This window comes from Rhinoraja longicauda, chromosome 13 (assembly GCF_053455715.1).
Source record: "Rhinoraja longicauda isolate Sanriku21f chromosome 13, sRhiLon1.1, whole genome shotgun sequence".
Taxonomy (NCBI): domain Eukaryota; kingdom Metazoa; phylum Chordata; class Chondrichthyes; order Rajiformes; family Arhynchobatidae; genus Rhinoraja; species Rhinoraja longicauda.
The window spans coordinates 9,545,904-9,572,476 of NC_135965.1; the positions used below are offsets into that span (position 1 = coordinate 9,545,904).

Below are 26,573 nucleotides of genomic sequence, written 5' to 3' on the forward strand. Positions count from 1 at the left end.
TAGATATATTTAAGTTGGAGATAGATAAATATTTCAAAGATTGAGGATTATGGGGAACTGATATACAAGAGTTGAGCTATGATCATATTAAATAGTTTGAGGAATCTGGTGGCCTACTCCTGCTAATCTTTTTTTTTGTGTTGGGTAGGTGAGTGATAAAATCAGTATTTGATGGGAATGTGTGGAGAATAAAGTGGGATTAATGTAAGATTCATATAAATGGTTGGTGGTCAACACAGACTCAGTGGGCCAAGGACCTGTTTCCAAGCTGTATGATTCTGTGTCGCGATCTTACAGTTGACTCTTGCGATCATGAGGAAAAATATTCTACTTGTTGCATAGCTTACCATGAAAAAAAGTTAAGATATAGATAAATCTTTAACACTGTTCTAATCACAACTTTGAGAATCATAGCTAATCTTTTGTTAATAAACTGGTGGACTTCAGAAGTGATATTTCTTGCATTTTGGTGATAATACCATTGTGGTGGCTAACTTACTTACTTTACTTTTTTACAGACTCAGGGTCCAGATAAAAGACAAGACATTACATTGAATAAATTACATACAAAGGCACAATAAATTACATACAAAAGCACAGTAAATTACTTACAAAAGCACAATAAATTTCATACAAAAGCACAATACATGGTTTATAATCAAGAATTTAAAAAATCAGTGTCCTACAACGATATAACCATACCAATGTCTCCACAGCTGGGATTGGTAGCGTGTAGTGCTAAACCTTGTATTTGATAATGCCAAGATGATTTTAGAGATTAATGACTCTGAAAATGACTCTTTTTCAGAGTCATTAATCTGGCAAATAAATTTATACATAAGATTTGTTAAGACAGTTTGTACACTCCTGCAGCCACAAACATTTCACTTGCACCACTCCATCTAGGTTTCTTTTGCACTATTTCACTTGCACTAACCCATCTAGGTTTCTTAAGTAATATTCTCATCGCATCATTATAAGCTTGCTCTGTAAGCTTGCTTTTCTGTAGTTTGACCACAAGTGTGCAGTATAGAGTGCTGTACAATATGCTCTGAACAGAGACATCTTCACTCCATCTGTACACGCACTAAACTTGCGTAAGAGAATGTTTGCTTGTGCATAGATCATGCGGCATTGCCTATAAATATCCTCATCATCTGTCATTTGTTCTGTAATAAAATGGCCAAGATATTTTACCGTATTACAGACACTAAGATTATTATCAGACAATTTAAAATCAGGAAATTTTAGACATTTATCCACTTTGGTTCTCCAGATCATAACAACACTCTTACCGGCATTAGATTTGATATCATGTTCCACACCATGCACAGAACATATATTAAGGAGCTGCTAGATGGACTAAGGACCACAAGATCATCTGCACACATAATATGGTTCACTGGAGTATTACCAATCATACACCCAGTATTACAGGCTTTCAATTGCTTGGACAGATCATCAATATAGAGATTAAAAAGAACTGGGGACAAAATTCCCACTTGTCTGACACCATTGCTAACCCCAAATGGGGCTGAGATCCTATTTGCCCCATTTTACTTGCATAGTCTGGTGGGCATTACCAGTAAGCCAGAATTCGCACAATGTATTTGGGCACCCCTCTTTGAGTTGATTGTTAAATTGAGTCAATTTAACAAACAACTTTCTATGATTAACACAATCAAAGGATTTGGAAGCATCAATAAAGCACATAAGAACTGATGAGTTTTAACCTCTATATTTGTTTACAATTTCCTTTATGGCATTTTTTTACACAAGTCAGTGCCATGTTTAGCTTTAAAACCAAACTGGTTATCTGTGGAGTTAACAAACTCATTTAATCTATCTAACAGAATTATTTTTAGGACCTTTGACAGTATGTTGGCTAAAGCTATGGGCCTGTAATTATCTAGGCTGCTTACTTTACCAGTTTTGTCCTTAATGACTGGCATGAACAAAACAGACAACATTGAGTCTGGTAACAAGCCATGAATCATAAAGCCAGTAAAATAAATAGGAAGGAGAGGAGCTATCCTCATACTGGCATATTTAAGATGTTCAGCAGACATATGATCGAAACCACTTGCTTTGTTGTCGGACAGCTTGTTTATAGCTTGGTACACCTCATGTGACATAATCACCATTGAATCATTACTCTCAATATTGTCCACCCTATACAAATCGATTTGGACACAATTAAATAAAGTACTATAATGCTGTCGCCGTAATTCCGCAATATTGTCTGTTCCGGAGATTCCATCTACAGTGCACAGTAGAGATTTTTTGCAGTTGTTAAGAACTCTCACTGCTTTAAAAAAATCAGTAGCATTATTACTTAGCAGCTTCTTAGCCATGGAATCAGCCCTCATGGCTTGCCCATTTTTACAGATGAAGCGAACAACATACTTATATCTTGCATTAGTGAGCTTCTTGTACTCAAGCACAGGCCCTTGTCTGGGTCTACCTGCCATAGCCCATGATTTAGTGGCTTCACGGGCTTCAGCATGATACTCAGCTACATACTTATTCCAGCCAGGCCTGATGTTATGTGTCTTAGTTTTATGCTTGTAGTAGGGCTTACTGCCTACATATAAAGCGCTTACTATATCATTATACATGGAGCAGATATCTCTCCTATACTTCACATCCTTACAATTAACATTACTACACATAATTGCATCTTTAGGCAGATGAATATTGCTTGATTTATCTGTGTGAGCATAATAGACTAAGATGTCTTCCTTTGTGAGGGTTGACCAGTTCAGTTTTTCTGTGTTAACACTATTTCCATCTCTGGATACCACAAGTAGATGTTCAACATTTATTGACATAGCAACATGTATATGATCAGTCATTGCTGCCCCATACAGAATGCTCATACACCACAATGAGGCATGTGTATCAGCTGTACTAATACAATGGTCTAGCCATGACGTAATGTGCCAGGCCTCACGAATATGTATAACTATCTGTAGGTAAAAGCAATTTGCTTGACAATATAACATTATTATCTGGACAGAACTGAACCATATGATTGGCAAATAATGAGTTCCTGTCTGAGATATATATCCCCAATAACATGCACAAGAATAATTATTGTTTTGAATAAAGGAATTGATGAAGGCAAGCCTATTTAAATATTCATCCTCATTCTGATGGCATTCATAGGGTGTGTACACATTTAGGATAACAAATTCCTTGTCATTGTGTGCAAAGTGTATTGCAATACACCAGTCAGCATCAAGCCTAACCACATTTATTGATGAGTCAAGCTTCTTGTTCCATAGAATAGCCATACCCCCTGACATTCTACCTCTGACTATTCCCATGCCAAGGTCAGTTGTAGACCCCCCTGCCCCATGAAAGTTATCATTGGGAGAGTTCCGGTTGTCCAAGTCTTGCTGCACTAAAAATGTCTATTGCAAACATAGTATGTCACAGATCTCCAGAAGGTTGTCAACAACAGTTGTACGACAGAACCCGAATGGTCATTTAGGAATTCCAAAATCAAAATCGGGATTTAGTGATAGTTATAAATTAATATTGTTCTCTTTTTTAATTTAACAGATTACAAATTATTTAGTTGCAAACATTCTTTGTAATTAGGAACATCTCGTTTATCAAAAATAAATAGAAATGACTCAAATAATTGGTAGAAGAACCAAATGCTTTACAAAACGTAATGGTTTAATGACTTTTTGCACTACAAAAACTGCATTCACCCTGAAGTGTGTGATAAGTAGATTTAAACTTTGTTTGCCATGCTCATTATCGTTCTTCAGCTACCTTTTTGTGTGATATATCTAACATAACGAAATCATAGTGTTTTTTAAAGTTAATTCGTTGTTTTGAAGTAATATTCTATAACTATTAAACAATGACAAAATGTTTTTGGTAAGGTGCTGTAAAGTAATTGGAGCATTCTGAGGTTTTCTTTGAAAGTTGCTATGAATTTCATGAATTTGGTTGCATACATTTGTCAATACCTAAAGAGAACCAGTATCAAATGTTACAGAAAATCTAAAAAGAGAAGTTTAATGTACCACACTCCAAAATATCAAAACAATTGCAATAATTGGCAACAGTTGTTGAAAGCTCAATTCCACTTGCTTCCAAACTAATTTCAATTTTAATTCTTAATTTACAGATCTTGGTGATAATTCAAAGTTAATACATAAGTTTGCCGTTAAAAACAAATGTAATATAAACATTGTTTCAGAGCACTTCTCATGTGGGCTAATTGAAAACAACTGCTGACTCAGAGAGAAGGTATAGAGGAGCGACTTACTTTCAGGGGAAGTTTCTCACAAAATGAAGACTTTTGTCAAGGCAAAATTCAGGAAGAGAAATCTAAACTGAGGATAAAGCATTTCTGTCTGAGTCTTCAATGTAGAGTTCCTTCTCCCAATTGTGATTGCAGAAATAAGAGATGGAGGGTGTTTTAAGGGTCATAGTAATGGAATATTTAGGAAACCTGAGTTACTAAGAAATAGGATATTCATGACAGTATATGAACATGGAGGAGAACTGGAGAGTATGAGAAGAACCTAAAGGGATTACTAAATTAAAGTTTGGATTGTGCCAACTGAGGTAACTCAATGCAGGGGTTTATAAACAAATGGAACTTAGTGTGGGACAGGATATATATGGCTATTATCCACAATGCAATTTCAATAAATAGATCAAGTTTCATTTATCAAAATGCTTTCTCATAACATGTTGTAGCCAAAGCTCTGCACAACCTTTTTCTGATAACTCCCATAAACAGATTAATCAGAGGTTTTGTGTTTTGTCAAATGCACAAAATCACCTGGCTGCACACCATTTGTGGCAAATTAGCCATGACTACTGAATAAGTTAAATGAGGATCATTTGAAACATATGGGATCCAAGCTGGCATGACTGGGTTGATATTTCCACCAGTTCTTGAGAATCTTGAATAAAGGGATATGGTTACAAGATTAGTGTGGAATATTTAATTCAAATTGAAATATATAGGGGCTTCTTGCAGAGGGTTATGAATCTCTGGTATTCGCTACCTCAGAGAATTCTGGAGGCTAGGTCATTAGCGATACTTAAAGAGGAAATAGTTACACTTTTTAAAGATCAGAGAATTCAGGGCTACTGGGAACTGGTACAAAGGAGGAGTTGAAGCTCGAGACAGATCAGCTATGATTTTATTGAATGGTGGGGCAAAATTAAGGGCATGGGAAGCCTAATCCTGCTCCTACTTTCTTATGTTCGTATGTACAGACCACTTGAGGTAGAAAAAAATGGGAAAAGAAACAGGCAGAATTTGTATGCCTGCTTTTTGTATGCCTGCCCTCAATCCATGGTAACAGTGGAATCAGAGCAATTTTGGCAACAACATAAGTTTGTTTGGCAGGTCAAAACTTTGATTTGGGTACTCACATGACTGTCGGCTTCTACCTGTCTTGACACCCCAAGTATTGAAAAATAATTAACCACCATTTCCATATTGGAATGGGTCGCATTAGAATTTGTACAATGACCTGCACAAAATTGAAACTAGGTTCCTTGAAGCTATTAGACCTCACACGTTGGCCTTCAGGAAATCTAGATGTGTCACAAGCATTTTCATGTGGTGTAATCAAACTCTTCTACCTTGTCTTCAGGCTGAATCCTTCCTGGCAGAGTTGGTGTGCAATCTTACCTTCCAATTACAGTGCCCTCCATAATGTTTGGGACGATGACCCATCGCTTATTTATTTGCCTCTGTCCTCCACAATTTGAGATTTGTAATAGAAAAAAACACATGTGGTTAAAGTGCACATTGTCAGATTTTATTAAAGGCCATTTTTATACATTTTGGTTTCACCATGTAGAAATTATAGCTGTGTTTATACATAGTCCCCCCATTTCAGGGCACCATAATGTTTGGGATACATGGCTTCACAGGCGTTTGTAATTGCTCAGGTGTGTTTAATTGCCTCCTTAATGCAGGTATAAGAGAGCTCTCAGCACCTAGTCTTTCCTCCAGTCTTTCTATCACCTTTGGAAACATTTTTTGCTGATAATCAACATGAGGACCAAAGTTGTGCCAATGAAAGTCAAATAAGCCATTATGAGACTGAGAAACAAGAATAAAACTGTTAGAGCCATCAGCAAAACCTTAGGATTACCAAAATCAACTGTTTGGAACATCATTTGGAGCTTACTAATCGCAAAGGGGTTGGCAGGCCAAGGAAGACCTCCACAGCTGATGACAGAAGAATTCTCAATAATAAAGAAAAATCCCCAAACACCTGTCCAACAGATCAGAAACACTCTTCAGGAGTCAGGTGGGGATTTGTCAATGACCACTGTCCACAGAAGACTTCATGAACAGAAATCCAGAGACTACACTGCAAGATGCAAACCAGTGGTTAGCCGCAAAAATAGGATGGCCAGGTTACAGCTTGCCAAGAATGACTTAAAAGAGCAACCACAGTTCTGGAAAAAGGTCTTGTGGACAGATAAGACCGTTTAACTTATATCAGAGTGATGGCAAGAGCAAAGTATGGAGGAGAGAAGGCACTGCCCAAGATCCAAAGCATACCACCACACTGTGAAACACAGTGGTGGGAGTGTTATGGCCTCGGTATGTATGGCAGCTGTAGGTTCTGGCTCACTTATCTTTATTGATGATACAACTGCTGATGGTAGTAGCATAATGAATTCTGAAATGTGTAGACACATCCTATCTGCTCATGTTCAAACAAATGCCTCAAAACTCATTGGCCGGCGGTTCATTCTACAGCAAGACAATGATGCCAAACATACTGCTAAAGCAACAAAGGAGTTTTTCAAAGCAAAAAAATTGTTAATTCTTCAGTGGCCAAGTCAATCACCTGATCTAAACCCAATTAAGCATGCCTTAGAAATGCGGAAGAGAAAACTGAAGGGGACTAGCTCCCTAAACAAGCATAAGTTAAAGATGGCTGCAATACAGGCCTGGCAGAGCATCACCAGAAAAGACTGGTGATGTCCATGAATCGCAGACATCAAGCAGTCATTGCATGCAAAGGATACGCAACAAAATACTAAACATGGCTACTTTCATTTACATTACATTGCTGTGTCCCAAACATTATCGCACCCTGAAATGGGGGGACTATGTATAAACACTGCTGTAATTTCTACATGGTGAAACCAAAATGTATAAAAATATCCTTTATTAAAATCTGACAATGTGCATTTTAACCACATATGATTTTTTTTTCTATTACAGATCTCAAATTGTGGAGTACAGAGGCAGATAAATAAATGATGGGTTTTTGTCCCAAACATTATGGAGGGCACTGTAGCTGGCACCCAAGCTACCCTTTTTTCTGGCATGGCAACATTCCACACGTATATGGTGATACATCATGTGTTGATCTCACCTCTAAACTAACCTCTACATGATGTGAAGTGCCAAGATCAAAGCTGGTGAATACACAGAATAAGTGACAATTACTGTACCTGTCTCCTATTACTGTTGAGGCTCGGCTGCCAGGTCTCACACAATGATCAGTCCTGTGTACTGTAACTGAAACAAGTATGTCAAAAGGTTATTGCCATGGTGATGTGAGGAGGCAGGTATAAGGGTCACATCTGAAAAAACAGATTAACGGAAGTAGATAAGATAGGATGCGAGAAGGTGATTAGACATGACAATCTTACTTAATGATCTCCAGACCAGTCTTTCTCTGTTTTTGAGTTGTACATCCATGATCATCAGCATGCTGTCCTGCAAATAATTGTGCCAGTCCACAAATGCATAGTTTAACTTCATTCACCCATCTCTTGCAAGACAGGATGAAGAATGTTACTAAATGTAATAAAACTCTGACAATCTGGCATCCCTGAGACTTTGGTGATGCCAGGCTAACAGATGTTCTGGACTATTTGATACTACAATATCCCAACACACTTGATACACTTGTTTCAGATATTATAAAACAGTATAATACATTTTCCAGGAATTTAGTGAGTTTAAAGGGACAATGGGAAATGAGGCCTCAGTAAGTTTAAAGGAAGTATGGAAAACAAAACCCAATGAGTTTAAGGGGAGTGCAGGGAATAGAATCTGGTGAGCCAAATGTCAAACTATCAGAATTTCCCCAAAATCAGTTACCAGGTTATCAGATGTTTACTGCATGTTGCTTTGTATGATTATGGTTGCAAAACAGAAAATTAATAAAAGTCTGAGATATATTTGAATTTTGGTAGTGGTATACCTGTTATTGTGACCTTCCATTTGCTAGTAAAAGGAATTTGTAGCTGCACACTGATATTGCCAAATGTATGGAGTTATAAAACTTATTATTTTCACTGGGACCTAATCGACTGGACGCAATTCCAGACACTGAACACTTCTTCCTGCTCCAATTTTTTCCCTCCAGGCTTTTAGAATGCAGAATATTTTTGAACTGGTTTCCCAGCATGATATCCTGGTCTTTGTGGTGCAATGGGTTGCCTATACTCATAGTCCGGCTATCATAGTTCCGGTGCCGAAAAAAACAAAGATCTCCAACCTGAACGACTACCGCCCGGTTGCCCTAACGCCGATAGTCATGAAGTGCTTTGAGAGGCTGGTCCTCTCGCACATCAAATCCAGCATCCCTGACTCACTGGACCCACATCAATTTGCATACAGGGCAAATAGATCCAGAGGACGCCATCTCTCTGGCTCTTCACACTGTCCTGACTCACCTAGAGAGACAGGGCACGTACGTGAGGATGCTATTCATAGACTATAGCTCCGCCTTCAACACGGTCATCCCCACCAAGCTCATCACCAAACTCCACCAGCTAGGCCTCAGCTCGTCATTATGTGACTGGATCCTGGACTTCCTGCTGGAACGACCGCAGGCAGTGAGAATGGGCCCGCACCTGTCCTCCACTATCACCCTGAGTACCGGCACACCACAGGGCTGTGTTCTGAGCCCCATGCTCTACTCCCTCTTCACACACGACTGTGTTCCTGCATTCGACACCAACACCATTGTCAAGTTTGCAGACGACACAACGGTGATCGGGCTGATCACCAACGGTGATGAAACAAACTATAGAGCGGAGGTGCAGAACCTGGCGGACTGGTGCTCGGATAACAACCTGTCCCTAAATACCACCAAGACCAAGGAGCTGATCATCAACTTCCGTAGGTCACATAACGGGGAATATGCCCTGATCTCTATCAACGGGGACAGTGTGGAGAGAGTGTCCAGCTTCAAGTTTCTGGGCACTCACATTTCGGAGGACCTAACATGGTCCAATAACACTGCTGCGCTGGTCAAGAAGGCACAACAAAGACTGTTCTACTTAAGAACACTGAAAAAGTCTGGTCTACCCCAACAGTTGCTGATGACCTTCTACCGCTGCACCATAGAGAGCATCCTAACGCATGGCATCCCTGTGTGGTACCTCAGCTGCACGGAGGCAGAAAGGAAAGCTCTACAGCGGGTAGTCCATAGAGCTCAGAGGGCCATCGGAACACAGCTACCAGACTTGGAGGGCATCTACAACACACGATGCCTCAGAAAAGCCACCAGCATCCACAAAGACTCTTCACACCCCTGCAACAGTCTGTTCGAACTCCTTCCATTGGGCAGACGATACAAGGCCTTCTACGCCCGCACCTCCAGACTCAGGAACAGCTTCATCCCCAGGGCCATAGCTGCTATGAACCGGTCCTGCTGAGCCGGATGGCCACAACGCATAGATCAACTTGCACTTTACCCTGTCTAAAAACTGTTACAATTGTTTCGTTTCGTTGGGTTGCTGTTAATTACTTAAATTATTGCATCGTATGGGAGGCGCATTCCCAATCTCGTTGTACCCCTGGGTACAATGACAATAAAGATATATTGTATTGTATTGTATTGTACCTTTGTTGCTATTACTGTTCTAAGTGTTCTACAGGGTGCATGGAAGTTTCCAACATGATTGGAATCATTTGTCACATTGCAATTAAAGATGCAGGAGTGTTTATTTAGTTTAGATATACAGCATGGAAACAGGTCTTTTGGCCCACCGAGTCCACACCAACCATTAATCACCCATTCACATGAGTTTTATGTTTATCGCTACAGTTGGGGCAATTTTACAGAGGTCAATTTTACAAACTCCACTATGGCACCACTTGAGGTCAGGATCAACCCTGGGTCTCTTGTGCTGTGAGGCAGCAACTCTACCAGTTGCGTCACTGTGCTGCCCTGGTGTGTGAATTAGCTTTGGTCACTTTTACAGTTGCACAAGATATCCAAAATTACACTGGCATATCAAATGTCAATAGGAAAAGCCTTCAGTTGTTGTCTCCAAAACACAGATTTGCACAAGGTTATGCAAGTATCATACACAACGGACACAAGAACAACCTAGCAAAGGAACCCTGCGCAGTTTTATTCAGGGGATATCATTATGAACAAGTGATTTGTTGCACCCAGCAAATCTTCCCGGCATTTCAGTCCAGTTCAGAGGATGGAGTAAGGGTCTTCTTGTGCAGGAGCCCTAGTTTCTGCTGACACCGCAGTTTGTAGTGACAGAAATGCCTAGATGCCAAAAACAAAGGTATCTCTTCCATGGAACTATATTTTTAGTTAACTTTGTTTGGCAAAGAAGTAAATAAATGGAAAGATGTTCGGGGCTGCGGAATGTTGTTTGCAATAGGAGTCACAAAGAAAGAATGATTGTTCTTAGTTCTTGTAGAGAATGGAGCAATTGGTACCATTACCCAATGGCATAAGTCCAACGTAAAATAAATATGCCTTCTTACTAAATTGACTGTGCCAGATGATCACAATGGTAACTTGTTTTACCTCAATCACCAATCAGTTTGGCAAATTGATGTGCACTCTTTAAAGATTAGAATTCTTTGTTGATCAACGTTGGAATTTTCCTATGCAATCACTTGTTGGAAATACAATATCCTTTGCTTTGGCTGACCTGAGAATTTATCTATTTATCTACAGGTTTATTAATTACTTAGTTTCTCTGCACCAATTTTAATGTGGTTAAAAACCTCCCAAGTTTCTTTACCTCTCAGTGAAATCTACCATAATTCCTTGCAGTCCAACCCGCCTTATTGTCCACAATTAAAGAATTTTGTTCCTCATTCTTGATAATGAATAAAACTGGTAGGTAAATAAAAGAATTCTGTTCCTCATTCTTGTTAATGATAGACATCAGTGTGTAAATAATGGATCCCTGTTTTCTTTGGTCTATAACATAGCAATGGTGAAGTCCCTGCGATTCAAGTCTTTGGGAGGCAGGACTTGAGGCTTGGTTAAACATCACGGTGTTTAAATTCACCCAGGATATCATGCACTATGTCTGCTTCATGGTGGTATACATGTCTCTATCCTACTTCTTAAATTTAATCCCGTTGTCTTCAGTATTACAATTTATCAATTATAGGTGAAGAAGTTGAATAGAGTATCACAATTGCAAATTACAGCTCCTTTGAACACAGCCAAAACCTAGGAGACTCAAAATAAAATAAATCAGGGGACTACTTTCATGTGAACATCACTATGAAATTGACTGTCCCATTCTACAGGGTATTGCTGAAAATGTCAAAACAATATCTGATAAAGAAATATTCATTTCCAAATATACACTTTATTCATAAAATTGCTCATTTAGAATATAGCACTTTCATATGCCACCATGTACAGTATTTAAAATTGCTTTTACCTACAAGGCAAACAAGGGAATTTTACAGTTCCCAGCCAGTCAGTGTGAAAAAGAGCATTTTCCATGACCATTCCCCTTTGATTCCTTGTGAGTGTTGGTAACGAGATTGGGTTAACATATGATGAGCGTTTAAAGGAACTGGGCCTGTACTCGCTGGAATTTAGAAGGATGAGGTGGGACCTCATTGAAACTTAGCGAATAGTTGAAGGGCTGGATAGAGTGAATGTGGAAAGGATGTTTACACTAGTGGGAGAGTCTAGAACCAGGGGCCTCAGCCTCAGAATAAAAAGACGAACCCTTATCTGTCACAGTCTGTCCTGTTCACTCACCTGCCAGCCACGCACACCACGTTAAGCCAACTCCCCTCACCTGTTCACTCACCTGCTCCAGATCACCAATCAAGCCAGCATATAAACCCTTCCTGCACACACACTCTTTGCCAGATTGTTCTTAGCCCTCATTCAAGACTCTCCAGCATCCACTACATCTTCCAGAGGGGCACCCGGATAACCTCGCCGTCTGTTGCTCCAGATTCTCCGGAGGAAGAAGACTCATCTGGTGACGAGGAGATTTCCAGTCCCGGACACACTAGTGCTGGTAGTCCCGAGGGGCCATCCTCTGATGAGGATGATTCCCCCCACCAGTCACCTGCCTCCCACCCAGTTGCGACTATGGAATGGGACGGCGTCTCCGAAGAGTATTAGCCCACCTCCACGGCCCCTCCTCCCACTCGGTTTCTGTTTATTGACTTTTGGGGACGTCAGGTCCGTCCCTTGAGGGAGGGGTTCTGTCACAGTCTGTCCTGTTCACTCACCTGCCAGCCACACCCACCACATTAAGCCAACTCCCCTCACATGCTCCAGATCACCAATCAAGCCAGCATATAAACCCTTCCTGCGCACACACTCTTTGCCAGATTGTTCTTAGCCCTCATGCAAGACTCTCCAGCATTCTCTCTTGGACTGATTTCCCCTTGCCGACCCTGCCTGCTCCCGACCTTCATGCCTCGTCGTAGCCCTGGTGAACGCCTCAGTCTTCTGTCCCCGACCACGAGCAGGTAGAAATAAAGCTCATTCTAAAACTGCTTCCTTGGTTCCGTGTGCTGCATTTGGGTCTACCTGCGGTCCGTTACATTATCAGAGAGATGAGGAGGAATTTCTTTACCCAGACGGTGGTGAATCTATGGAATTAATTGTCACAGACGGCTGTGGAGGCCAAGTCAATGGATATTTTTAAGGTGGAGATTGACAGATTCTTGATTAGTAAGGGTGTCAGGGGTTATGGGGAGAAGGCAGGAGAATGGGGTTGAAGGGAAAGATAGATCAGTCATGATTGAATGGCGGAGTAGACTTGATGGGCCAATTGGCCTAATTCTGCTCCGAGAACTTATGAACAACATGCCCCTTGGCATATAATCCCAGACCTTGGCCATTTCTTTCACTGGAAGAGCTGTAAATTTCAGGCAGACCAGAGGGAAAATTGCACCAGCAACAGCAGTAGATATTTGTTTTTGCATATTGCCATGTGTATGGATAGCTAAAAGAGCAAAGTCATGTGTTCAACCATGATTCAGACCACTGCATTTATTTTTGGGGCAAACATAGAAATACTGGAGACACTCCATTGATGAAGAAGCAGTCATATGGAGAGAAACAAAATCATGTTCCAGATCAAGGTCCCATCTTCACAACAGGAAAACTGAGAAAACAAGCATGATTTAATTTTTTTTTAAAGGAAAACACACCTTTGGCTGAACTTCCAGACCTATAAGAATGTACATTCCAAAACAAGGTGGGTGACAATTTTATTCAGGTGCATTGGGCTTGAGAATGTTGTCATAGAGTCATACATTATGGAGACAGGCCTTTCGGCTAAACTTGCCAATGCCGATCAAGATGACTCGTCTACACTAGATCCAACTGCCTGTATTTGACCCATTTCTCCCTAACTATGTACCTGTCCAAATGTCTTTTAAATGGTGTTATAGTACCTGCCTCAACTACCTCCTCTGGCAGCTCATTCCATATATCAACCACCCTCTGTGTGAAAAGGTTGCCCCTCAGGTTTCTATTAAATCTCCTCTCACCTTAAACCTATGCCCTCTGATTCTTGATTCCCCTGGTCTAGGTAAAAGACTGCATCTACAATATATATATATATCTTCATAATCTTGTACACTTCTACAAGATCACTTCTTATCCTCCTGCACTCAAAGGAATAAAGTCCTAGCTTGCCCTGTGGAGCAGGCCGTCACAAGTCCTGGCAACATCCTCGTAAATCTTCTCTACACTCTTTCCAGCTTAACAACATCTTTCCTACTCCAGGGTGACCAATACTGAACACAATACACCAAATGTGGCCTCACTGTAACAACATTCCAACTTCGATATTTAATACGCTGACTGATGAAGGCATAATGCTGTAGGGAGGCTGTAGCTGTGTCTGAAGAATCTGACAGGGCATGGCCTCACTCGAGCAAGCTCTTGGCTTGACAGTTCTACTGATGAGATCTTCTGCCACATAGTTTTTATCATTCATTGCTCAGTATAAATTTTAAGCTGTTAAATGTGAAGAAGCATATGACGAAAAAAGTTCTAATTTGACTGTGTAATGTATTCTTTAATTCAAACACATTACATCAGAACTCTGAAGTAATCCTGTGACACTCTTTGTTGCAGTATTGTTATCCATTTCTCAGGATCTGGACGTTACTGGTATGGTGACTATAAATCAAGTTAAAATTTTCCATGAATAGTAACTTGCAGCTATTTAAATATTTTTTTTATACTTAACTGTCCTTATTTTTGAGGATTTGGCATTATGTTCCATTTACTTTTTCAATGTTAATTTATATACTTCCAATATGTTCATTAACACTTAATCTTTCACTATTTAATGAGCCATGATGAAACTTACAAATTTCTTTATCAGGTCAGGCAGCATCTCTGGAGAAAATGGACAGGTGACTTTTGGGTCGGGAGGCTTCTTCATAATGATTGCTGTAGGTGGATCGGGGGAAAAACTTAGCGAAAAGAGGACAGGACAAATCACAGTCGGCAACAAGTGACCTTAGGCAAGGGAGCTCCTGACAGACAGATTGTTGGACGAGGTTAGATATAGAAACAGATGCGAGTCCAAGAGGGATACAAAGTTTTGAACTGTGCAACTGGTTAACAGGCTTTTAGTGGAGGCTGGGAGTGGGGAGGAGGGCAGGGAGGAAGGGTGTTTGCAGAAGTTATTTAAAATTGGAGAATTCAATATTCATATTCAGTTCTGAACCCTAGTTGCTTTGTAATCAAATATTCATTTCTATTCATTGCGAGACGGGCATGAAGCTGTTGGCTCTAAATCTCTCCTGTGGGCGCGGCAACCCCCGTTGGGTGCAAACCTCTCCCGCGGCAACCCTCCCCCAACTGACGGTCCGTGGACCCGTTGCCGGCCAGGGAGTGTCCCCCGAAGCTGTGGGCGGGCGAGAGGGGTGGGGAGAGGGAGCCACTCACCTCGGCCCCGGGCGGCCATCGCGTCGGCCAGAGTGCGCCGTGGACCCGTTGGGTGGAAAACTCTTCTGCAGCGGTAGCTCGGCGGTGATCGCCATCGCCATCTTATTTGATCCTCTGCCACCCCGCTGCACCACGGGAGGAAGGTCAGGCGCGGGGCACACCGGGATGGGCATCGGTCCTCCCGGCGGGGGGGGGGGGGGGGGGAAGCGCATTTATTAAAGTTTATTAATTGTTTTTAAAATGTAACAAAACTTGATCGATTGAGACCGTAGGGAAATAGTGAGTAGGGTGGGTGTAAAATTGTTGCGCTATCGTGTACCGTTTTGGCTGTATTTTGGGAACAGACAAGTATACAAACAAATATACGAATATATATACAAGATGAGAGTTTTAGTAATATAGGGTTCTCGTAGGGATTTCCATTGTAACCTGGGGAAATCGCATTTTTTCCGTTAAAATAAAGTGTCTGTTCAAAAAAAAAGAATCTCAATGGGGGCGAGATGAGGGGGGGAGGGGGTGGAGAGGGGAGGGGGTTGGAGAGGAGGGGTGGGTGAGGAGGGTGAGGGGTGGGAATGGGGTGGGGGAGACACCGACACCGTCCTGCCAATGGCCATCAAATTTCTCCTTCACTGTGGTGCCGTGCTCCTCCAGGGGAGGGGGAGCGCAATTAAAGGCGGTACAGGGAAGGGGAGAAGGTGTGACCGAGGAGCCCTGGACCCAAAGCCTCTCCTGTATTGGTGTAGCACCCTCAACCCCCTACTCAATCACCCATATCCCCCCACCCCCCCACTCTCCCATCTTCCCTGACCCCCACTGTCCTTTCTCCCCCACCACCATCCCCCCCTCCCCCCACCCCTGCTGTCCCCTTCCCCAGTCCCACTCCCTCCCACCCCCACTCGCTCTCTCCCCACCACCTCCCTTTCCACCACTTTCCCCTCCCCCATTCTCTCCTCCCTCAGCCCCACTCTCGCTCTCCCCAGCCCCCCGTTCCCCCACACTCTCCTCCCCCCCCACCCCCCATATTCTCTCCTCCCCCAGCCCCAATCTCTCTCCCCCAGCCCCAATCTCTCTCCCCCAGCCCCAATCTCACTCTCCCCCACCCCTCTCTCCTCCACCCCGCCTCCCCCACTGTCTCCTCCCCTACCCTCATCCCCCTCCCACCCCTACCCTCCACCCACTCTCCCCACCCGCATTCTCACTGTCCCCCTCCCTCCCACCCCTTCTCCCCTCTTCCCCACTCCCACTCTCTCCTGACCCCCACAGTCGCCCTTTCCCCCTACCCCCCACCACCAACCCCCTTCCCCACACACCCCTTCTCTCCTCCCCCTCCTTTCAATAGACAATAGACAATAGGTGCAGGAGTAGGCCATTCAGCCCTTCGAGCCAGCACCGCCATTCAATGCGATCATGGCTGATCACTCTCAATCAGTACCCCGTTCCTGCCTTCTCCCCATACCCCCTCACTCCGCTATCCTTAAGAGCTCTATCCAGCTCTCTCTTGAAAGCATCCAACGAACTGGCCTCCACTGCCTTCTGAGGCAGAGAATTCCACACCTTCACCACTCTCTGACTGAAAAAGTTCTTCCTCATCTCCGTTTCACTCTTACTGTCCCCTTCCCCCCCGCCCACCTTCCCCACCTCCCTCCCAGCCCCACCTTCTCCTCCCCTCATCACCATCCCCCTTCCCCCCAGCTGTCCCCCAGCTGTCCCCCTCCCCAGTCCCACTCTCCCTCCCATATGTTGGGATTATGTACCCAGATTATTATCTCTCCTGTTTCAAGGCCAGTCATCTTGATTCATCGCCCCAGTTCCTCTCAACTAACAAACATCAGAATGTTTTCACTTGTTGATATATCATTGCATTTGATCGGTTAACCGGCCACGGAATCATTCGATACGATGAGGACTGATGAGATGATACAGGGAGCGAAGGTGGAGTGAAATGGATCGAGAGGAACAGTGGTGCAGGTTGTAACACATGGAACTCTAGCTGAAGTTGGGTGACAGGCGAATGGTGGAACCTCAGTAGGTAACCGCTACACAGCAACGCACAACTCATACCTTTCTGATTCTGACACGTAATTACACACGGAAATCAAACAGGTAATATGTTAGTAGCAGTCAAAGGAAACAGTTTATTTTCCCCTCACCACGCAGCACTGGCCCGTTCATTCCACTTTCTACATCTTCACCGTCAGTATCCCAGCCCGGCATTTCATCCCAGCATCTAATCATAATTGCATGTGTTCCGGTCCCATCCCATAGCCACCTATCCACGCGAAGACAATATTTCATTCCCTATCGTTTTATGTTATCCCACATTCTCGCGCACTAACTGGATAGTATCGGCAATTTACAAACCCGCACTTTATCTTCGGGTGTAAGGGGAAATCGGACAACCGGAGGAAACCCACGCGGTGAGAGAGGTTAAACCAGCAAACTGCACACAGACGGCACCCGGGGTCAGGGTAGAGCCCGGGTCTCTGGCGCTGTGAGGCAGCAGCTCTACCCAGTGTGCCTACTCTCTGCCCTTGCCCTGTGAGGCAGCAGCTCTACCCAGTGTGTCTACTCTCTGCCCTTGCCCTGTGAGGCAGCAGCTCTACCCAGTGTGTCTACTCTCTGCCCTTGCCCTTTCTAAGAAACGCCGCTATTTCATTCCCCCCCGCAGATGCTGCTCGACCCGCTGCGTCTCTCCGGCAGTTTGTTTCTTCTGCTCTTCTTTCCTGCTCCAGACATAATCAGGCAGATTTAGTGTTTTGTGTAGGAAGGAACTGTAGATGCTGGGTCACACCGAAGATGGACACAAGATGCTGGAGTGAATCAGCGGGTCAGACGGCATCTCTGGAAATAAAAATAGGCGACGTTTCAGGTTGAGACCCTTCTTCGGAATGTGAGTCAGCGGAGAGTGATACTGGCGGGTTGAAAAAGGTACAAACGAAATGCGAGCCGGCACCGATCACCAATGATCGCTAGGGCCCACAATGGTCCATTGTTGGCAGTGGGAGAATTGATAACGAAGGAATACGAACAGCGAAACTATCAGGACCACTCAGAGGACGGAGGGACGGGCAGAGAGGGAATTGAAGTTAGAAAAATCATTATTCATGCCGCTGGTTTGTAAGCTTCCCAAACACTGTTCCTCCAATTTGTGTGTGGTCTCATTCAACCAGTGGAGGAGGCCCAGGACAGAAAGGGCACTCCGGGAAGGGGATTTACAAAGTTTGGCAAACGGGAGATCGCGGAGGCCAAGGTTCAATGTCTTGTCAACTGCTCCCTATAGTGGAGTTCGCCTGGAGTTGCCACGACACCTTGTGCCCTCGCCTTGTCTGAAGAAGAGAGAGAAAGAATGGGTGACGTTTTTCGGGTGGAGAAACATAGAAAATAGGTGCAGGAGTAGGGCATTCGGCCCTTCGAGCCAGCACCGCCATTCAATAGAGGGAGTTAGATGTGACCCTTGTGGCTAAAGGGATCAGGGGGTATGGAGAGAAGGCAGGTACGGGATACTGAGCTGGATGATCAGCCATGATCATATTGAATGGTGGTGCAGGCTCGAAGGGCCGAATGGCCTACTCCTGCACCTATTTTCTATGTTTCTCCACCCGAAAAACGTCACCCATTCATCCCTTCTCTCCGGAGACGCTGCCTGTCCCGCTGGGTTACCCCAGCTTTTTTGTGTCCATATATAACATATAACATATAACAACTACAGCATGGAAACAGGCCTGTCCGGCCCTACCAGTCCACGCCGACCATTCTCCCTGACCTAGTCTCATCTACCTGCACTCAGACCATAACCCTCCAATCCCCTCCTATCCATATACCTATCCAATTTACTCTTAAATAATAAAATCGAGCCAGCCTCCACCACTTCCACCGGAAGCCCATTCCATACAGCCACAACCCTCTGAGTAAAGAAGTTCCCCCTCATGTTACCCCTAAACCTTTGTCCCTCAATTCTGAAGCTATGTCCCCTTGTTGGAATCTTCCCCACTCTCAAAGGGAAAAGCCTACCCACGTCAACTCTGTCCGTCCCTCTCAAAATTTTAAAAACCTCTATCAAGTCCCCCCTCAACCTTCTACGCTCCAAAGAATAAAGACCCAACCTGTTCAACCTCTCTCTGTAGCCTAAGTGCTGAAACCCAGGCAACATTCTAGTAAATCTCCTCTGTACCCTCTCCATTTTGTCGACATCCTTCCTATAATTTGGCGACCAGAACTGCACACCATACTCCAGATTCGGCCTCACCAATGCCCTGTACAATTTCAACATTACATCCCAACTTCTATACTCGATGCTCTGATTTATAAAGGCAAGCATACCAAACGCCTTCTTCACCACCCTATCCACATGAGATTCCACCTTCAGGGAACAATGCACAGTTATTCCCAGATCCCTCTGTTCCACTGCATTCCTCAATTCCCTACCATTTACCCTGTACGTCCTATTTTGATTTGTCCTACCAAAATGCAGCACCTCACATTTATCAGCATTAAACTCCATCTGCCATCTTTCCCCCTGACACTGCAGCGCGGAACTCCTCCCCTTTAGTGTTCCCCCTGACCCTACAGCGCGGAACTCCTCCCCTTTAGTGTTCCCCCTGACCCTGCAGCGCCGAACTCCTCCCCTTTAGTGTTCCCCCTGACCCTGCAGCGCGGAACTCCTCGCCTTTAGTGTCCGTTCCCTGACCCTGCAGCGCGGAACTCCTCCCCTTTAGTGTTCCCCCCGAACCTGCAGCGCGGAACTCCTCCCCTTTAGTGTTCCCCCGACCCTGCAGCGCGGCGATTGGACAATCGCGGCATCTCATCTACATCTCGGGTGTTCAGCGCCTCACCGTAACTGCCGAAAATCAACATGGCCGCCGAATGGCAGGTTGAGAGTTCGCGCCAAGAACTAATTTGTCCCGTCTGCCTGGATATCTTCACCGACCTGGATTCCCTGCAGTGCGGACACAACTTCTGCCGCTCCTGTATCACACAGATTTGGGACAAGGACGGGAACAACAACTGCCCGGAATGCGGAGCGGAGTTTGCAGACGGCACCCTGATTGGGAATTGGGCCTTGTCAAACCTGGCTGAGAAAACTCACAAATTAAACCTGAATCAGAGAGAGAAGGAAAGTAAACTTCACTGCGAGAAACATCAGGAAGAACTGAAGCTGTTTTGTGAAACTGACAACATATTGGTCTGTGTGAATTGTCGAGATGCGCGGGAACACAGAGAGCACCGCTTCATACCGGTAGAAGAAGCTGTTGAAAACTACAAGGTAAAAGCAAACATCTTATGATCACATTAATTCTACATCGTTTTTTTCCTGATGTACAATACTTTCATTTCGCTTTTTGTTTTTGCAAACCTATTTTCAGGCTCATATCAAATCTTCCCTGGAATCTCTCACAAAAACAAATTCAGAGATACAGGAAATGGAACAATTGCAGAAAACAAATATTTCTGGACTGGTGGTAAGGTCTCATCCTGTGCTGTGTGATGCTGTGTACATTTGTTCCCCTTGAGACAACATAATAATATCCCCATTTCTCTAAACAGGAACAGTCTCGCAGTGTGCAGTCCCACATCACATCTGTATTCACTAAAAAGCGACAGGTTCTCGCTGAGGAAGAGCAGCGCTTACTCAAAGATCTCAGGGAAGCAGAAGCGAAGAGCCTAGATATAATGGAGAAAAATCTTCAAGCAATTCAAGAGAAGTTAAATTCCATGCAGGAGAAACTCACAAAGATGCAGGAACGGATGGATCAAAAAGACAGTGTGATATTTCTCGTGGTGAGAATTTATTTTCAGTTTAGGCCAATCCAAGTGCACACAATAAATGCACAACCTCTCGGGAATAAGTGGAGACCTTGACGCTAAATGTTTGATTGTTCCTGTGTTTCCAAAGTTAAATATTACCTGTGTAGCGGGTGTTAGAGACAGTGCATTAATTAATGGGAACTAACATTCAGTTATACACCTTGGCACTTATGCCAGATATATCATCTAAATCCTCTTTGTATAATCGGTGTTTGATAACTTTGGGTGTTTTGCATGACCCATTGTACGAAATCCTTTGATAATGTAAAAAAACATTATCAATACATTCATTTTAGAGTTGCTAGTAAATATGTCCCGTGTGGTTCACCTTTCCTGTCTATTGAAATATTTTTGACATAGGCAATAGACAATAGGTGCAGGAGGAGGCCATTCGGCCCTTCGAGCCAGCACCGCCATTCAATGTGATCATAGCTGATCATTCTCAATCAGTACCCTGCCTTCTCCCCATACCCCCTGACTCCGCTATCCTTAAGAGCTCTATCTAGCGCTCTTGAATGCATTCAGAGAATTGTCCTCTACTGCTATCTGAGGCAGAGAATTCCACAGATTCACAACTCTCTGACTGAAAAAGTTCTTCCTCATCTCAGTTCTAAATGGCCTACCCCTTATTCTTAAACTGTGGCCCCTTGTTCTGGACTCCCCCAACATTGGGAACATGTTTCCTGCCTCTAACGTGTCCAACCCCTTAATAATCTTATACGTTTCGATAAGATCTCCTCTCATCCTTCTAAATTCCAGTGCATACAAGCCTAGTCGCTCCAGTCTTTCAACATATGATAGTCCCCCCCTATGATAGTCCCACCATTCCAGGAATTAACCTAGTAAACCTACGCAACGTGCACTCAATTCTTGCCCCCAATAGCAAGAATATCCTTCCTCAAATTTGGAGACCAAAACTGCACACAGTACTCCAGGTGCGGTCTCACTAGGGCCCTGTACAACTGCAGAAGGGCCTTGTTGCTCCTATACTCAACTCCTCTTGTTATGAAGGCCAACATTCCATTGGCTTTCTTCACTGCCTGCTGTACCTGCATGCTTCCTTTCAGTGACTGATGCACTAGGACACCCAGATCTCGTTGTACGTCCCCTGTTCCTAACTTGACACCATTCAGATAATACTCTGCCTTCCTATTCTTGCCACCAAAGTGGATAACCTCACACTTATCCACATTAAACTGCATCTGCCATGCATCCGCCCACTCACACAACCTGTCCAAGTCACCCTGCAACCTCATAGCATCTTCCTCACAGTTCACACTACCACCAGACATAATACATTTTCTTCCTCTTTCATGTTTGTCCTGTGTTCCCTCATCCGAACTGCACCGTTCCCGTGCTCTGTGCGTCAGAAGGTGTGATACTGCAGAATTCCCAACAGGTTGCAAGAATTAGTAGAAAATTCTGCTGTTGGATTGTGTATGGTCAGTGTAAATCAATTAAAATTTGGCTTTTATTGATTTCAGGGGGAAATTCGTCGGAATAGGAGGTAAGAAATGTTCTTTACTAAAAAACAATGCATGATTTTTAAAAATAACTCAGAAATTCATTGTTGTTCATTCTGTAACCCAGCTGCTTATATTTACAGGATTAGTGAAGAGGATTACACGTCTGTCGAAGATGGGGCACCGGATGTTGCAGAATTCGATCACCCCTTTTTATTGAAGAGAGTGCTGAGCGAATTGTCCTGTGGTAGTCCGGAAGGTAATGTTGTTATAATTTATTTTTCTGGTGTAATAGAGATCGCTAGATGTTAGTTGGATGCAAAGAGTGATATGAATAATGGACACTTTAATGAAAACATACAGCCACCTGAACAGCTATTCAACAACAAACACCTACGATAATATTATGCCTCTGATCATTATTCCAAGCAACTCTCTCTCTCGTTGAGCCCGTTGGCTTCAACTCTGTTCATGGATGCCCCTGTTCCATGAATATTCCTAGCCGCTTCTCTTTTTATTTTCTCTCTCGCATGTGGATGGTTCTACTTTCATATACTTACTCCTAAGGTCAGCGGAATTCATTCAAATCGGGGAAAAACTAACCCAGACTCGCAGGGCACCAGAATCGAGCCAGTCTAATGCTTTAATAAAAGCTCTATATGCGACACAACGTTACAGCCTGATTGTAACCGTTACTTGATCGCATATTTTTCTCTCTCAGATGCAGGAACACTGACTATTTCTCGTGGAGATCATTCCTTGCAAGAAGTTGTGAACCTGTCTGGAATATCATGACACCCCTCTGACAATAGGTATTAATGCACACCCTTCATTTCGATTGCAGCATCTGTGCCCAATTTATCTCTGCCTCCTCCCTCCCTCTCAGGTTTATACATCAGCTTTTTTCCGTAGTCAGGAAATTACTTTCCACATTGCAATCTCTCCTGCTTCAATCAATCTCCGCCACAAAACAAATTAAACGCGTGGGATAAAAATGTTGTCCATCAGAAATAGTATGGTGCAACTCCGGGAAATGTGTTTGTTGTCCGCCCGTCTGTGCCCGAGGCCGACGGTCCCGGGGCGGCGCTGCCCGAGTCTCCCCCCGATCCCCGGGGACTCTCTGATTCTCTGCTTCTCCCCCCCAGTCTCCATCACCCTGGATGTGGAAACAGCGCATCCGGAGCTCGAGGTGTCTGAGGATCGGAAGAGGGTGAGACGGACCCAGACCAGGAGGAGTGTCCCTGACACCGGGAAGTGGTTTACAGGCAGTGTGTGTGTGCTGGGATCAGAGGGATTCACATTGGGGAGACATTACTGGGTGGTAGAGGTGGCGGGGAGTTTGGGCTGGAGTCTGGGAGTCGCCGTAGAGTCTGCGAAGAGGAAGGGTTGGGTCACTTCCACCCCGGAGACTGGAGTCTGGAGCATCGGGTGGCGGTGTGATGGCGAGTTTGAAGCATTCACCTCCCCTCCGTCCTATCTCCCCGCCCGTGTCGTCCCCGGGAGGGTGGGAGTTTATCTCAGTTACGAGTCCGGGACCGTTTCATTTTACGACGCGGACACCAAGTCCCTTCTCCACACCTTCACTGAGAATAAATTCACGGGGAAACTTTATCCTTTCTTCGGGCCTTGGGCACCAAACGAGTGGCTGAGAATCTGCTCCGGTTCCGCTCCGGGAGAGGGGCTCGGGAGCTGTGGGGCAGAAACACAGTGGACAAGGTTTTCCGTGGAATGGCCCCAATTTAACCCCCCCAATTCCGGGTCGCAAAAACCCAGCAAGCGTGGAAATAAAAGCAGGGGGAATGTAAATGTGGGAAGAGTGAAATAAACCGCAACTGAAAACAGAGCTGTCGATCCGTTCATTTTAATGCTTTAACCGCGTCCGGGAACGGAACAGAAATTACTTTTGTGAAAATATAAAGATTGAAACGATCGCGGAGGGCAGCGGGTCCCGACTCCAGTCTTTCCTGGTCCTCAAGTCCACTTACTCGCTTTGAAGGTTGTTAGAGCTGTCTGGCAAAAATAAAACCGGTAAAAGTGACCCTGTGGTGGTGTAAAAAAGAGTGGCGGATAATTTGGAAATTACTAAAGGAGGGGTGAGCTGAATGTCGAGAACGCGTAGCAGAAGGTTTGATAATTACGTGAAAATGTAGAATTCATTGTTGAGTCTTCTTGACGCCGCGCGGTGCCCTGCGAAGATGGACCAGGTTTCTATGTTCGCCAACTTCACTGCCCAGCAGCGCAACGCACGATGTTGATCGAGCACCAAAGAACTAAAGTACCACTGAAACTGATTGGTTTGTTGGAACGTGCATTCTTATCGGTTCCGTCGTAGAGGAACATGGAAACATAGAAAATTGGGGCAGGAGGAAGCCATTTGGCCCTTCGAGCCAGCACCGCCATTCATTGCGATCATGGCTGATCATGCACAATCAGTAACCCGTGTCTGCCTTCTCCCCATATCCCTTGATTCCACTAGCCTCTAGAGCTCTATCTAACGCTCTCTTAAATCCATCCAGTGATTTGGCTTCCACTGCCCTCTGTGGCAAAGAATTCCACAAAAGGAAGCATGCAGTGAAGAAAGCCAATGGAATGTTGGCCTTCATAACAAGAGGAGTTGAGTATAGGAGCAAAGAGTTCCTTCTGCAGTTGTACAGGGCCCTAGTGAGACCGCACCTGGAGTACTGTGTGCAGTTTTGGTCTCCAAATTTAAGGAAGGATATTCTTGCTATTGAGGGCGTGCAGCGTAGGTTTACTAGGTTAATTCCCGGAATGGCGGGAGTGGCATATGTTGAAAGACTGCAGCGACTAGGCTTGTATACACTGGAATTTAGGATGAGAGGGGATCTTATTGAAACGTATAAGATTATTAAGGGTTGTACACATTAAAGGCAGGAAACATGTTCGCAATGTTTGTGGAGTCCAGAACCAGGGGCCACAGTTTAAGAATAAGGGGTAGGCCATTTAGAACGGAGATGAGGAAAAACTAGTTCAGTCAGAGAGTTGTGAATCTGTGGAATTTTCTGCTTCAGAAGGCAGTGGAGGCTAATTCTCTGAATGCATTAAAGAGAGAGTTAGATAGAGGTCTTAAGGATAGCGGGGTCAGGGGGTATGGGGGAAAGGCAGGAGTGGGGTACTGATTGAGAATGATCAGCCATGATCACATTGAAGGGCCGAATGGCATACTCCTGCACCTATTGTCTATTGTCTGAATTCACAACTCTCTGGGTGAAAAAGTTACGTTAGTTTTAAATGGCCTCCCCTATAATTCAAATTTATTCTTCTGGCAGCTTGTTCCATACACCCACCACCACATTTGTGAAAACGTTACCCCTCAGATTCCTATTAAATCTTTCCCTCGTCACCTTAAGCCTATGTCCTCTAGTTCTTGATTACCCTAATCTGGGCAAGAGACTGTGCGTCTACTTGATTTATTCCTCTCATGACTTTGTGTACCTTCAAAAAGACCACCCCTCATCTTCCTGTGCTCTTATTTTGGAAACAAAATGTAACTCGATTAGTTTGTCCAAATGCAGCACTGCCTAGCTCTGCTGTGAAAGTAGGGTGGCTGCCTGGCCTCGAAACAATCATTTCACTTCACCTCCAGTAGGTTTCGGATCACATTAGCCTCTCCACTGTCAGCACAGCTTGAATCTCCGGCAATGCTTAATGTGATAGGAGAGAAAGAGAGAGATGCAGAGAGATATCTATCTGTCTGTCCGTCCGTCCATCTATCTGCATCTCTCTTTCCCCCTCTCTCCCTTTATATTAATACTAGGCCAAGTGGACCCGTTGGGCCCATTCCTCGTAGAGGGGGGGCAGGGAAGGGGAGAGGGTATGATTGAGTGAGGCCTGGACCCAAAGCCTCTCTTGTATTGTAGCACCCTCAACCCTCCACTCAATCCCCCCTCCTCCCCTACTAACCCACTCCATCCCCCCTATCCACCCCCAATTGCCCCTCCCCTTCGCCCTTCCCCCACCCGGGAACACGGGGGGATGGAGTGGCTGAGTGTTAGACCAATGCAGTAGAGGTTTGGGGGAGTTTCAAAGGGGGTTCAGGGGGGATGAATTGGGTGAATGGAGGGTGGAAGAGAGGGGGGATAATGGGGCTGGGGGATGGAGTGGGTGA

At 44.3% G+C, this 26,573-nt stretch overlaps 1 protein-coding gene across 1 annotated transcript; it reads left to right on the forward strand.

The window, feature by feature from the left end:
* Positions 1-20,031: 20,031 nt before the first annotated feature.
* LOC144599355 (E3 ubiquitin-protein ligase TRIM21-like) lies at positions 20,032-24,272 on the forward strand. The gene is made up of 6 exons (XM_078410147.1): positions 20,032-20,442; positions 20,543-20,638; positions 20,724-20,957; positions 22,469-22,491; positions 22,591-22,706; positions 23,593-24,272. The coding sequence occupies exons 1-6, from the start codon at positions 20,032-20,034 to the stop codon at positions 24,270-24,272; spliced, it is 1,560 nt and encodes a 519-aa protein (XP_078266273.1).
* The last annotated feature ends 2,301 nt before the right edge of the window (positions 24,273-26,573 follow it).